General features: G+C 43.6%; 1 protein-coding gene across 1 annotated transcript in view; it reads left to right on the top strand.

The window, feature by feature from the left end:
* Positions 1-1,417: 1,417 nt before the first annotated feature.
* Positions 1,418-15,024, top strand: part of LOC132406341 (dynein light chain Tctex-type protein 2B-like) — a 70,540-nt gene continuing 56,933 nt past the window's right edge. The window contains exon 1 of the mRNA XM_059991883.1: positions 1,418-1,542. Within this exon, the coding sequence (XP_059847866.1) occupies positions 1,463-1,542 (80 nt within the window). The 5' untranslated portion in view covers positions 1,418-1,462. The remainder of the gene's footprint in view (positions 1,543-15,024) is intronic.

The following is a 15,024-nucleotide window of genomic DNA, read 5'->3' as shown; positions in this document are numbered from 1 at the left end:
CTCCATGACTGCTCAGGTCTCTTTTAAATCTCTCCACTCTTATGTTATGTCTCGTTTTGGATAGCTTAACCTTGGGGACGGATCTATAACCATCCTCTGTATCCAAAGTCCTCATGATTTTTTAAAGTTCAGTGAGGTCACCCGTCCTTCTCATGCGCTGCAAGGAATAACAGTCCAGTGTGGCCAACCTCTCGTTATTACTCAGGCCCACTAGTCCAGGCAGCAACTTTGTCTGCACCCTCCCCGGCTTGACAGTGTCATTCTTATAACATTGGATTAACCTAAATAGTATTTGGTATGGTTGGCCATAGGGCCTCTTTCTGTGACATCTGAAGGTCATTTTGAGAGAAGCTCCCACCACCTTTGCTGATGGAATGCTCAGGTTGGGCTAAAGAAGTTTTGCTTCTTTGCACCCACTCAGGGATTTTTGATATTTGATGCTATCGATGAACAGCATTGACAGTGAGAGGACTTTAACTGAATCTTCACAACTTGACCCTCTCAGTTCTTCTTGAGATTGGACAACACCTGTTGAGGCTGCAGAGTCTAAGTCTGTGTGTACATTTCCTGTGGGTCACTGCCCATATTGGGGTTGAAGGGAATGAGGTGGCGGGCTTAGCTGCCAAGCAACCACTCAAAATGAAGGATATTAATGAACTGGTGCTTTTGCATGGGGGGGGGGGCGGTGAAAGCCATAATTTAAATTCCATCACTGTGGCAATAAAGTTGGGGTAAGGAAAAGAAACTTCATTCCTCCCCCTCTGTTTCATCTATCACCCTGTGTTTCTTCCCCCACCTTTTAAATCTATTCCTCATCTTGTTTTCTCCAGTCCTGCTGAGGGTCTCGGCCTGAAACGTCAGCTGTACTTTTTACCATAGATGCTGCCTGGCCTGCTGAGTTCCTCCAGCATTTTGTGTGCATTGCTTGGATTTCCAGCATCTACAGATTCTCTCTTTTTGGTGGAATGACAGGTTGGATTGCATGCGTCTGTACACTGCCAGGAGGCTGAACCATCACTTGCTGGACATTGTCGCTCAGGGTCTTGGACCATATATATGTTTTTCTCCCCAAGTGAATATGCTTCTTGGCTCGCTATTTTGAATTATGTTACTTGCTATTTTGAATGTTTTGCACCTTGGCCTCAGAGGAACACGTCTCATTTGTATAATAATTATACTTGATTTGTTCTGATAGTAATGTATTTAGATATGTATTTAACATTCTGAAATACATTTGACATTTTGATATTATTTGAAGTTCTTTGGGGGGATCTAGTGGGTATACTTCCTGTCTCTTTGCTCCAAACTCCACTTCAGTTGGTAGAGGTAATAAACCCTATGTTGGTCTGCCAACCGCCTTCGAACTTTACAAAAAGCCTTAGACTTAGCGGTCCTCTCTCTCAGGGCGGAACTACAATCCGAGCCTCAGTTTTCAGTCGGGCCGTACTCGATCCGACCGGAAATGCGGCGGGTTACCAAGGAGACGGAGCAGCTGGCCATGGCGGAGAACAGTTACAGCATCAGACCGCCCTTTCAGCAGAGGTGGGAGAACTTCGGGGGAGAAGGGGTGGCGTGGGGACAGAACATGGGGAGGGTCCTCCTCGCGGACACCAGAGACTGGGTGCTGCGCTCACTGTGTAGGGTAAGGGGAACGGCTCCCTAAGGGGATACCAATGGGGGAGGGGGTCACGGCTTCCCTTGCAAAAATATTGTGGAGGTTGTGATGCCCCCCCCCCCACGGATACCGGGGGTGGTGGTGGTGTGGCATGAACAGAGGATTGACTGACTAGCGGGAGGCAAAGAGTAGGAATAAAGGGAGCCTTTTCTAGTAGCGGATGGTGGCTAATGCTATTCCACAGGGGACTGCTTCTTTTTACGCCAAATATCAATGATTTGGATGACGGAATTGATGTCTATGTGGCCAAGTTTGCAGATGATACAAAGACGGATGTGGACTTTGCGGAGGCCCCCCAGCAGTTTGTGTGTGTATATACGCATGTGACAATAGGTGATTGAGGATTGTCACTAATCCACTGGATCACAGGATCTGTTACTTTGACTAAAAAACAACGATAATATCAGTTATAGTGATAGTAAACCACTGGAACTTGATTAGAAATTACTTTATTCAGTAACGCTCATTAGAGAAGGTAGCCTCTCTCTTTTATCCTCAGTGGCCATCATGTACTCTTGGCCCTCTGAACAGTGGCTCATTAGAATGTTCCTGTGCCTGATAGAGGCAGCATCAATGAACTCTCTTGAGGCTGCACACACATTTCCAATATCTTACTGACTACAATCAGTTTCATTTTTTGTCATATTTTTGCATTCATGGTGTTCTTTTCAAATCTCACGATGTAAAGAAATTCCAAGATGTGGGGACATCATCCACCCCCTTGTGTGACATTCTTGAATTGACATTTCCCATCACATCTCCCATTCAAATGTCTGAATTGAATGGACTTTATTTCTTACATCCTTCATATCCATGGGGAGTAAAAATCTTTATGTTATGTCTCCATCTAAATGTGCAATTATAATAATTTATAATAATTTTTATTAAATGGAACAGTCAATGTAGTATAGAATACACCCAAATCAGCGTGAGTTAATCATTCCGATGGCCTGGTGGAAGAAGCTGTCCCGGAGCCTGTTGGTCCTGGCTCTCATGCTGCTGTACTGCTTCCTGGATGCTGGCAGCTGGAATAGACTATGTTCGGGCTGATGTGGGTCCCCAGTGATCCTACGGGCCCTTTTTACACACCTGTCTTTGTAAATGTTCTGAATCATGGGAAGTTCACAACTACAGATGCACTGGGCTGTCCACACCGCTCTGCAGAATCCTGCGATTAAGGGAAGTACAGTTTCCATACCTGGCAGTGATGCAGCCAGTCAGGATGCTCTCAATTTGTTCTCCTTTAGAAAGTTTTTAGGATTTGGGGCCCACACCAAACTTCCTCAACCATCTGAGGTGAAAGAGGTGCTGTTGTGCCTTTTTCACCACATGTGGTGTGTACAGACCACGTGAGGTCCTCGGTGATGTGGATGCCGAGGAACTTAAAGCTGTTTACCCTCTCATTGATGTCGATAGGGGTATCCCGTCTACGTTCCTCCTGTAAACCACAACCAGCTCGTTTGATTTTGCAACATTGAAGCAGAGGTTGTTTTCTTGACGCCACTGTGTCAGAGAGTTGACTTCTTCCTTGTAGGCCACCTGGTTATTGTTTGAGATTAGGCCAATCAATGTAGTGTCATTAGCAAATTTAATTAGCAGATTAGAGCTGTGGGTGGTGACTCAGTCATGAGTATACATGGAGTAAAGGAGGGGATTTAGTACACAGCCCTGAGGGGCTCCTGTGTTGAGGGTCAGAGGGGTGGAGGTGAGGGAGCCCACTCTTACCACCTGCCGACGATCTGACAAGAAGTCCAGGATCCAGCTGCAGAAGGCAGGGTCAAAGCTGAGCCTAAGCTTCTTGTCGAGCCTGGAGGATATTGTGGTGTTGAATGCTGAACTGTAGTCCAAGAACAGCATTCTCGCATAAGCATCTTCTCCAGATGTGTAAGGACGGTATGTAGAGCAGTGGCTATTGTGTTGACTGTTGATTGGTGTGTCAGTTGGTGAATTGTAGGGGGGCCAGTTTGGGTGGTAGCATGCTGCAGATGTAATCCTTGACCAGCTTGTCTTTCTTTTCTTTCGTTTTCAATCTTTTTATTGAATTTCATATATAAAAAAAACATAACATAATAATGAATAGGTTTTAAATGCATAAGACTTGAAATTGAATTAATAGTAGGATAACAATATCCTATTAAAATATCAACAGAAAAACATAGTACATTATCAATCAAGTCTATAATAATTATATGAAAAAAATAAGAATAATCGTCAAAAGAAAAAGAAAAAATTATAAAAATACAAGCAAAAAGTATATATTAAGAAAAAAAATACTAAACTAAACTAACATGGGCAATAATAACAGTTTATTTGTATATGATAGTGCCAAAAACTCCGGAACTCCATACCAGAACAAGAATAGACAGAGAGAAGGTCTGGGAGAGGTCAAATTAATTCATATGAAAATGTCGAATGAACGGTCCCCAAGTTTCTTCAAATTTAACTGATGAGTCAAAAATAGTGCTTCTAATTTTTTCCAAGCTCAGATAAGAAATAGTTTGAGAGAACCACTGAAACGTGGTAGGAGGATTTACTTCTTTCCAATTTTGCAATATAGACCTTCTGGCCATTAATGTTACAAAAGCAATCATTTGTCTAATTGAAGGGGAAAACTGATTACCATCCTCATTTGGTATACCAAAAATTGCAGTAATAAAATGAGGTTGTAAATCGATATTCCAAATTGAGGAAATGGTAGCAAATATGTCCTTCCAATAATTATATAAGGTGGGACATGACCAAAACATATGGGTCAATGAAGCCACATCTGAATGACATCTGTCACATTGAGGGTTAATATGAGAGTAGAATCGAGCAAGTTTATCTTTAGACATATGAGCTCTATGTACAATTTTAAATTGTATTAAAGCATGTTTAGGACCAGCTTCTCAGAACATTTGCTTATTATTGAGGTGATTGTGACAGGCATATTACCTTGGTCTTTTTTGGTACGGAGACAATGGTGGATAATTTGAAGCAGGAGGGCACTCTACACTGGGAGAGGGAGAGATTAAAAATGTCAGTAAACACACCTGCCAGTTATGCAGAGCAGATCCTGAGTACTCGCTCTGGGATGCCGTCCGGTCCTGCAGCCTTGCGACCGTCCACTCGTTGGAAACATCTGCGTACCTCAGCCTCAGAGATGATCGGGTTGCAGGTTATAACGGTGGCTTTCCTCAGAAGCTGAGTTAACGACATCGAACTGAGCGTAAAAGTGATTGAGCTCATCTGGGAGAGAGGTTGCGATGTTGGTGGCACCACTATGCTTGGCTTTGAAGTCTGTGATGATGTGCAACCCTCACCACAAGTCACCTGTGCTATTCATTGCGAATCTTGACTCAGTTTTGCCCCTGTGTTGTTTCACAGCCTTGACAGCTCTGTGCAGATCGTAGCTGGTTTTCTTGTGCTCCTGCTGATTGCTGGCAATGTAAGCTCGATGTCGCGTGGTAAGCACTGCTCGCAGGGAACCATTGATCCAGGGTTTCTGATTTGGGAAGACCCTGACCGACTTCTGGGGGACAACATTGTTGATGAACTTCTGGATGAAGCATGTGACCCCACCCGTGAACACGGAGACATCTTCATCATGGAAGACATTCCAGTCGATGTCATCGAAGCAGTCCTGCAGCATGGAGACCGATCAGTCGGGCCAACAGTGGACCGTTTTAACTATGGCTGCCTCTGGCTTCAGCTTCTGCCTGTATGTCTGCAAACGCAGGATCGAAGAGTGGTCTGATTTTCCAAACGCTAAGCGAAGGAGAGCTTTGTAAGCATTGCGGAAGGGTTTGTAGAAATGGTCAAGTGTGTAATCTCCCTGTGTGCTCACCTGGATGTGTTGATAAAACTTTGGAGAGACTTTAGACAGTGACGCTCTATTAAAGTCACCGGCGACAGAGAAGGCAGCCACTGGTTCCGGCGTGTTGACGGTCTCGTACAATTCCTTGAGAGCCAGGTCAGTATCAGCCTGTGGTGGAATATACACTGCTGTGATGATAACAGCCATGAACTCTCTAGGCAACCAGTGGGGTCTGCACAGCAGCACCAGGTATTCCAGGTCCGGAGAACCAAAGGATTTAAGAGCATGCACATTCTGGGGGTTGCACCAAGCATTGTTGATCATGAAGCATACCCTTCTTTACTCTTCCCTGAGAGGTTTCTTGACTTCTCTGCCCGAAGCAGGGAGAAACCAAAGGGTTCGATAGCATGATCCGGTATCTCCTCCATCGGCCAGGTCTCCACAAAGCACAAAACATTACATTTCTTTGTTTCCCGCTGATGGGAGATCCTGGCTCTGAGTTCGCAAAGTTGTTATCCAGGGATTGAACATTAGCCAGGATTATGCTCGGGAGTGGCGGCTGATTTGCACGCCATCCTCAGCCTCACCAGGACGCCAGCCCTTTTCCCTCGCTTCCGGCGGTTTTTCCAAGGTGGTGGGGGTCTACAAGATGAGTGTCCCATGGATCTGGTTTGATATTTGATATCTGCTGTCTACCACAGTTTAATAATGATTTGTAATTGCTCTGTTTGTGAGCAAGGAGGTACAGAATCCTGAAGGCATGCACTAAGCGATTCAGGAACAGCTTTTTCTCCTCTGCCATCCGACTTCTAAATGGACACTGAACCCATGAATACTATTTCACTGCTTTTTTTATTTACTTAAGTTTTTGCACTAATTTTAACTTACCTATTTAATATGTTTATGCTATTTAATATGCTGATGTAATTCAGTTTTTTTTGTATTTAATCAGGTATTGCTGCTGCTCAGTTAACAAATTTCACGACATATGCTGGTGATGTTAAATGTGATTCTGGTTCTGATTCTGAAGAGATTCTGCAGATGCTGAAAATCCAGATTAACAGACACAATGCTGGAGGATCTCAGCAGGTCAGGACAATAAACAGTTGACATTTTGTATCGAGTTTCTTCATCAGGGCTTGATGTGTTCCGATGAAGGATCTCAGCCTCTAAATATCAACTGTTTATTTTCTCTCCATAGATGCTGCCTGACCTGCTGCGTTCCTCCAGCAGTTTTTGTGTGTTGCTCCTTGTCTTCATCTGGCTATCTCTTTTGCTGATTTCTAATTGAAGCTTAAAAATTAATTTATCAAATGTACATGAGAACACAGTGAGATGCATCGTTTGTATCAAATCAATTCAGTGATGCCTGAATTGGGCAGCCCACAAGTCTCCCCATATTTCATAGCATGCCCACAACTCATGGACCGTAAACGGTACAAGTTTGGAATGTGGGAGGAAACCGGAATCCCATGTGGTCATGGGGAATATGTACAAATTCCTAAGAGACTGCAGCGGGAATTGAATCCCAGTCTCAGAGCTGGTAGTGTAAAGTGTAACTGTTGCTGCATTTTGAGACACAGGGTCTTGGTTGAGTCAGACAGCCCATTGTGACTGTGCTAGTTTTGAAAGAACCTTACCCTCAGTCCAACTCCCACCGTTCTGTTATCATCTTTTCTTCTTGGCAATTTCTCATTTTCCAGTAATTATTTTATTTCCTTTTGATCATTAGTTTGTATTGTAAATGCTCCCAGTAACGTGTGTCTCAAATAGCCTCTGACAAGAAGTCCGGTTGCTGGCCTTCACATACAGCTTAGCCACTAAGCCCAGCAAAACTGTTTCTACTGACAGGAGAAAGGGCAAAGGTGGGTTGCTGGTACCTTAGAACTTTTGGCAGATGGGGTTAGTCAGCTGTGGCTGGCAATTCATCCAGGAGTAGGAAAACTTATCTCAAACCTCCTGTGCCTTGCAGCTAGACACACTCAAGCAGAAGCCTTTGGGAGTAAACCCTGAGGAAAAATCCCGAGCTGGTGTCCCTAAGGCAGTTGTACATTGAGTTAAACATATACTGGCAACTTCTGCAACGTGCTGATGCTCAACTGTATTGGTCTGTGCTGCTACTTTGGACTTATCAGCTGTGTGGAGAGGGGGAGCTACACGGATCATATAGGATCGGAAGAAGCAGCAGAAAATTGTAAAATTAGTCAGTTCCATCTTGGGTACTACTTGTTCATAGTATGCAAGACATTTTCAAGGAGCGATTCCTCAGAAAGGTGGCATTCATAATTGAGGACCCCATCACTCAGGACATGCCTCCTTCTCATTGTTACCTTTCCAAAGGAGGTATGAAGTCTGAAGACACACTCAGTAATTCAGGAACAGCTTCTTCCCCTCTGCCATCCGATTCCTAAATGGACATTGCACCCATGAAAACTACCTCATTTTTTAATTATTCCTGTTTTTGCACTATTTTTAATCTAACTATTTAATATACACTATATACACATAATATGTAATTGATTTACTTATTTACTTTTCTATATTATTATGTATTGCTTTGTACTGCTGCCACAAAGTTAAACAAATTTCACACTACATGCTGGTGATATTAAACCTGATCCTGCTTCATATCTGCCCTGATTGACCCTGATCAACTATTGTATCTGCTATTGCCTCATCTGTTGTATCTGCTTCCACCACCCGTTGAAGTGTCATGTTTCAGGTCACAGGAGCACTGCTGAGAAAATATTCTCCACACAGGCACAACGGATTTGTTTCACCTTTATCAAACTGAGTCTGCTATCATGCCTATTTTTTGGCAGTTTGGCTACTCATCCAAGTTGCTTTGCTTCTTTTTGAAAAGAAGACATGGCAGTACTTCTACTTTCTTAGAAGTTTGTGCAGGTTTAACATGTCACCTAACGCTTTGACATGCTTCTATAGATGCACAGTGGAGGGTATCATGACTGATTGCGTCTTGGCCTGGTATAGAAACACTAGTGCCCAGCAATGGAAAAGGCCACAGAAAGTGGTGGATACCGGCAAAGCTCTCTCCTCCATAGAGCACACTTACATGGAGCACTGTCACAGGAAAGCAGCATCTCTCATCAAGAACGTCAGCATCCTACTGATGGCATCGGATAGGAGATACAGGAGCCTTAGTTCCCGCACATAGGTCCAGGAACAATTATTAACCTTTAAGCAATGTCCATGGGTTCATTTAGAAATTGGATGGCAGAGGGGAAGAAAGTGTTTCTGAATTGTTAAGATAAGATGAGATAAAACTTTATTTATTCTGAAGGAAATTATTGTTGCAAAGTTGCTCAATCAGAAATATATACTTTAAGATACAAAATGTACATTACAAAGTAATTGTGCAAATTTCACGACACATGCTAGTGATAATAAACCTGATTCTGTTTTTTGCAAAATACAGATGTGCAATTAAACTAAATACTTGTAGACTTTAAGGAGGAGTTGCAGAGTCTTATAGCCACAGGGAGGAAGGATCTCCTGTGGTGTTCAATGGTCACCTCGGTGGAATCAGCCTGTTACTAAAGGTACTCCTCTGTTTGTCCAGGATGTCATGGAGGGATGAGAGGGATTGTCCATAATGCTCCGTACTTTCTGCGGCATCCTCTCAGACACAACCACCAGGGAATCCAGTTCCATCCCCAGAATAGAATCAACCTTCCTGACAAGCTTATTGATCTTGGTGTCAGCTGCTTTCACCCTGCTGCCCCAGCGGACTACAGCTGGCCACCACTGAGTTGTAGAACATCTGCAGCATAGTACTGTAGATGTTAAATGACTGGAGACTTCTCAGGAAGCATTTGGCTCTGTCCCTTCTTGTACAGAGCCCCTGTATTTTTAGTCCAGTCCAGTTTATTGTCCAGGTGAGTTCCCAGGTATTTGTAGTCCCGTACAACTTCCACATCCGTTCCCTTGATGGAGATGGGAAAGCAGGGTGTTTTCATCTTCCTGAAGTCTGTCATGAATGCCTTTGTCTTTGTGATAACCATATAACAATCACAGCACGGAAACAGGCCATCTTGGCCCTCCTAGTCCGTGCCGAACCCTTAATCTCACCTAGTCCCACCTACCCGCACTCAGCCCATAACCCTCCACTCCTTTCCTGTCCATATACCTATCCAATTTTACCTTAAATGACACAACTGAACTGGCCTCTACTACTTCTACAGGAAGCTCATTCCACACAGCTATCACTCTGAGTAAAGAAATACCCCCTCGTGTTTCCCTTAAACTTCTGCCCCCTAACTCTCAAATCATGTCCTCTAGTTTGAATCTCCCCTACTCTCAATGGAAACAGCCTGTTCACGTCAACTCTATCTATCCCTCTCAAAATTTTAAATACCTCGATCAAATCCCCCCTCAACCTTCTACGCTCCAATGAATAGAGACCTAACTTGTTCAACCTTTCTCTGTAACTTAATTGCTGAAACCCAGGTAACATCCTAGTAAATCGTCTCTGCACTCTCTCTAATTTATTGATATCTTTCCTATAATTCGGTGACCAGAACTGCACACAATATTCCAAATTTGGCTTTACCAATGCCTTGTACAACTTTAGCATTACATCCCAACTTCTGTACTCAATGCTTTGATTTATAAAGGCCAGCGTTCCAAAAGCCCTCTTCACCACCCTATCTACATGAGACTCCACTTTCAGGGAACTATGCACAGTTATTCCTAGATCTCTCTGTCCCTCTGCATTCCTCAATGCCCCACCATTTACTCTGTATGTTCTATTTGGATTATTCCTGCCAAAATGTAGAACCTCACACTTCTCAGCATTAAACTCCATGTTGAGCTGCAGGTGATTCAGCCCATATCACTCAACAAAGATGTCCACCACTCTTCTGTACTCAGACTCTTGACCCCGGTTGATACAGCCCACAGCTGCTGAATCATCTGAAAACTTCTGCAGGTGACAGAACACAGAGTTGTATCTGAAGTCCTAGGTGTAGATGGTGAACAAGAAGGGGGACAGGACTCTGAGGTTCCCCTTTGCTGCTAACCTCAGTAACTGAAACACAGCTTGAAATCTCACCTACCGTGGCTATCTGAACAGGTAGTCTATAATCCAGGATACTAACAGAGCATCCACCTACATCTCTGTGAGCTTACTCCCTAGTAAAGCAGGTTGTATGGTGTAAAAAGCACTGAGGAATCAAGAAACATGATTCTTACAGTGCTATCTGGCTCATCCAGATGGGTGTAAGCCCGTTGAAGCAGGAAGATAATGGCGTCCTAGACTCCAATATGTGGTTGATAAGCAAACTGTAGGGGGTCCGATGATGGTTCAGAGAGTGTGTGCCTTCAGGTTTCTGTACCTCCTGCTTGATGATAACAATGAGAAGAGGACATGTCCTGGGTGGTGAGGGTCCATTATGATGGACACTGCCTTTCTGAGGCACCACACCTTTAAGATGTCCTGGATACTATGGAGGCTAGTACCCATGATGGAGCTGATTAACAACTCTCTGCTGCTTGCTTCAATCCTATGCAGTAGCCTCCCACCATACTAGATGGTGATACAGCCAGTCAGAATGCTTTCCATGGTACATCTGTAGACATTTTTAAGTGTTTTTGGTGACATACCAAATTTCCTCAAATCTTAATGAAATACAGCCACAGTCTTGCCTTTATCATAGCTGCCTCGCTATGTTGGGTTCAGGTTATGTCCTCGGAAATTTTGATACCAGGAACTTGAAATTGCACACTCTCTCCACTTCTGATCCCTATATGAGGACTGGTTTGTGTTCCCTCATCTTACCCTTCCCAAAGTCAAAATCAGCTCTTTGGTCTTACTGATGTTGAGTGCGAGGGTGTTGCTGCGACACCACTCAATGAGCTGGTATATCTTGCTCCGGTACGCCCTCTTGACACCATCTGAGATTCTGATCCAGATTTGTGATCTAGGATTGCTAGGAGGCGTGGCTTGAAGGGCTGGCAGATCCTGTTCCGTCATTGTCGTCGTAGCTATCCCTCGAGGTTGAGGATGATGGTCTTCGTTCTGTTGATCTATCACAGAGTGAAGACGCCTGTGCATGTATTTGTTTAACATGTACTCCAAAGGAGCACACGATACTTCACAAATCAACCAACTGATTCCAGTGGCATGGAAACCATGACAGTTGGAGCTGATGTATTTGTTGCAGCCTTCATCCGCCTTCACAGCCGTTGAGTTCGAAGTAACTTCATTCGCCTGTTCCACCGTTGAGGTCTTGGCTGGATTGTTTTTTGTCAGGGACCTCACCCTCGACCTTACCGCCATGGGTGACCCTACCAGGAGCATAGCTCCAGATGGCATCGCTCTTGGGATCTCAGGACCACACAAGCTTCTCCATCTTGACAAGGTGACAGTCCACGGAGAAGATCCTGTTCCACACTGTATCTCAATAAATACAATAAACAGACAACTTATGTTCTCAGTTATGTTTATTTATATATTTTTATTTTGCACAATTTGTCGTCTTTTTCACTTTATATTTTGAACGTCTTTGTTTAAATATAAAGTTTTTCATAATTTCTGTAATGTTTCTTTATTTTCCTGTAAACGCCTGCAAGAAAATGAATTTCAGGGAGTAAAAGGTGGCATCTACATACTTCGATAATAAATTTCCTTTGACTTTTGACTCCTTGTCCTGACATCATGTCCCAACTCTCCATGGTAAGGATGTCACACCCAGTTCAATGCGGAGTTGCTATATTGCCTCTGAAGCAGGAGGCATTAGTGACTACATCATTTCCCTACATTAGTGACTATCTCAGCAAAAAAGATCATTAGACAGGAGAAAATAGGCCATTTGGCCCACTGAGTCTTCTCCACCATTCCATCATGGAGATTTATTACCCCCCCCCCTTCTTTTGCCTTCTCTCTGTAACCTTTGACACCCTGACTGATCATGAACCTACCAACCTCCAATAAGATCAGTCTGGGTTGACACTTCAGTGCGGTGCTGAGGGAGGGTGAGTACAGTTGGATGTGCCGTCTTTCAGATGAGAATTCAATGTGATTTCTTTCCTGCTCTCTTAGTTTTATGGATGAGAGTAGGAAGTTCTGCTCGTTGACCTGGAGTTGACATTGCTAACCTTGCTGATAATAGATATTAAAAAATTTGATTATCACTTGTGGGAACTCTCTGGATTGACCATGGAGAACATTCTAACTGTCTGCATCACCATCTGTTATGGAAGGCCCACTGCACAGGATCAAAATAAGCTGCAGAAAGTTGTGAACTCAGTCAGCTTGATCATGGGCACTAGCCTACCCAGCATCCAGGACATCTTCAAGGAGTGATGCCTTAAAAAGATGGTGTCCATTATTAAGACCATAAGACTTAGGATCAGAGTTTGGCCATTTGACCCATCGAGTCTGCTCCGCCATTCTATCCTGGCTGATCGTTTTCTATCTCCTCTTCAACCCCAGTTCCTGGCCTTCTTTCCATAACCTTTGATGCCATATCCAATCAAAACCTATCAATCTCTGCCTTAAATACACCCAATGACCTGGCCTTCACAGCTGCATGTGGTAACAAATTCCACAAATTCACCACCCTTTGGCTAAAGAAATTCCTTCACTTCTCTGTTTTGAAAGGGCACCCCACTTTCCTGAGGTTACCCCATCTTGTCCTAGATTCTCCCACCATGGGTAACATCTTTCCATATCTATTCTGTCTAGGCCTTTCAATATTCAACAGGTTTCAATGAGATCCTTCCTTATCCTTCTGAATTCCGGCGAGTACAGACCCAGAGCCATCAAACATTCCTCGTAAGAGCAAACACGAGGAAATCTGCAGATGCTGGAAATTCAAACGTCAACACACACAAAATGCTGGTGGAACACAGCAAGCCAGGCAGCATCTATAGGGAGAAGCGCTGTCCACGTTTCGGGCCGAGACCCTTCGTCAGGACTAACCGAAAGGAAAGATAGTAAGAGATTTGAAAGTAATGAGAGGGAAGAGGGAAATGCGAAATGATAGGAGAAGACCGGAGGGGGTGGGATGAAGCTAAGAGTTGGAAAGGTGATTGGCGAAAGTGATACAGAGCTGGAGAAGGGAAAGGATCATGGAACGGGAAGCCTCAGGAGAAAGAAAGGTGGTGGGAGCACCAGAGAGAGATGGAGAACAGGAAAACAACTAAATATGTCAGGGATGGGGTAAGAAGGGGAGGAGGGGCATTAACGGAAGTTAGAGAAGTCAATGTTTATGCCATCAGGTTGGAGGCTACCCAGCCGGTATATAAGGTGTTGTTCCTCCAACCTGAGTTTGGATTCATTTTGACAATAGAGGAGGCCATGGATAGACATATCAGAATGGGAATGGGACATGGAATTAAAATGTGTGGCCACTGGGAGATCCTCTTATGATAACCCTTTCATTCCTGGAATCATCCTTGTGAACCTCCTCTGGACCCTCTGCAATGCTAGCTCATCTTTTCTAAGATGAAGGGCCCAAAACTGTTCACAATACTCAAGTTGAGGCCTCACCAGTGCCTTATAAAGCCTCAGCGTCACTTCCTTGCTCTTCCTTACCACTGACTCAACCTGGAAGTTAACCTTCAGGGTGTTCTGCACAAGGACTCCCAAGTCCCTCTGCATCTCAGATTCCTGGATTTTCTCCCTGTTTAGAAAATAGTCTGCACATTTATCCACTTCAAGGTGCAGTGTGTTGTGCATTCAGAGATGAGCTTCTTCGCTGTTGTAACACGTGGTTATTTGAGTTACTGTCACCTTCCTGTCAGCTTGAATCAGCCCGGCATTCTCTGATCACCATCATTAACAAGGCATTTTCTCCCACTGCCACTCACTAGATTTTTGTTTTGTTTTTTTGTGCCATCTCGAGACTAGTGCGTGAAAATCCCAGGAGATTAGAAGCTTCAGAGAAACTCAAAACACTTGCACCAACAATCATTGCATGGTAGTCACTTGGATTACATTTTTTACTCATTCTGATGTTTCGCTGGCCTGAACAACTGAAATGCTCAACTATGTCCGCATGCTTATACGCATTAATATGGTGGCACATGGTTATTTGAATTAACAAGGTGTACAGATGTATCTAATAAAATGGCCACTGAGTGTACACCTTTATTTTGAGAGGAGAGAATATTTCCATCTATATACCACATTGTGCAAAATAAGGAGAGTCAGTTGGACTTTTGGCTGCAATATTGGCTGTAAGTTATCAAGTTGTGTTCAAAAATAAATTGAAATGCTTCAAAAGCACCAATATGCTATTTCCCCCAGTAAAACACGCTGCAAATATTTTTAACTAAATGTGCACTCAAATCAGCAGTTTAGTTGTGTATTAGGGCAACACTAGAAAGGAAAGATTGGTACTTGAAAATTACAGGAACGGGAAGCAGAATGAATAGGTCAAGGCAAGCAGTCCTATAATAGGACTGGTCATCAAAATAAGCAATCTCAGCAAGATTGGGATAAGAACTAACAAAAGAGAAACTTAACAAAATCTGTGCATTTGAACAGTCTACTTAAAAAGTAAGAATATAACAGTATTGGACATTAGGA

The sequence above is a fragment of the Hypanus sabinus genome, chromosome 2 (assembly GCF_030144855.1).
Source record: "Hypanus sabinus isolate sHypSab1 chromosome 2, sHypSab1.hap1, whole genome shotgun sequence".
NCBI lineage: Eukaryota > Metazoa > Chordata > Chondrichthyes > Myliobatiformes > Dasyatidae > Hypanus > Hypanus sabinus.
Note: the sequence above shows the minus strand (reverse complement) of the source record. Positions and strands in the feature narration are given on the sequence as shown.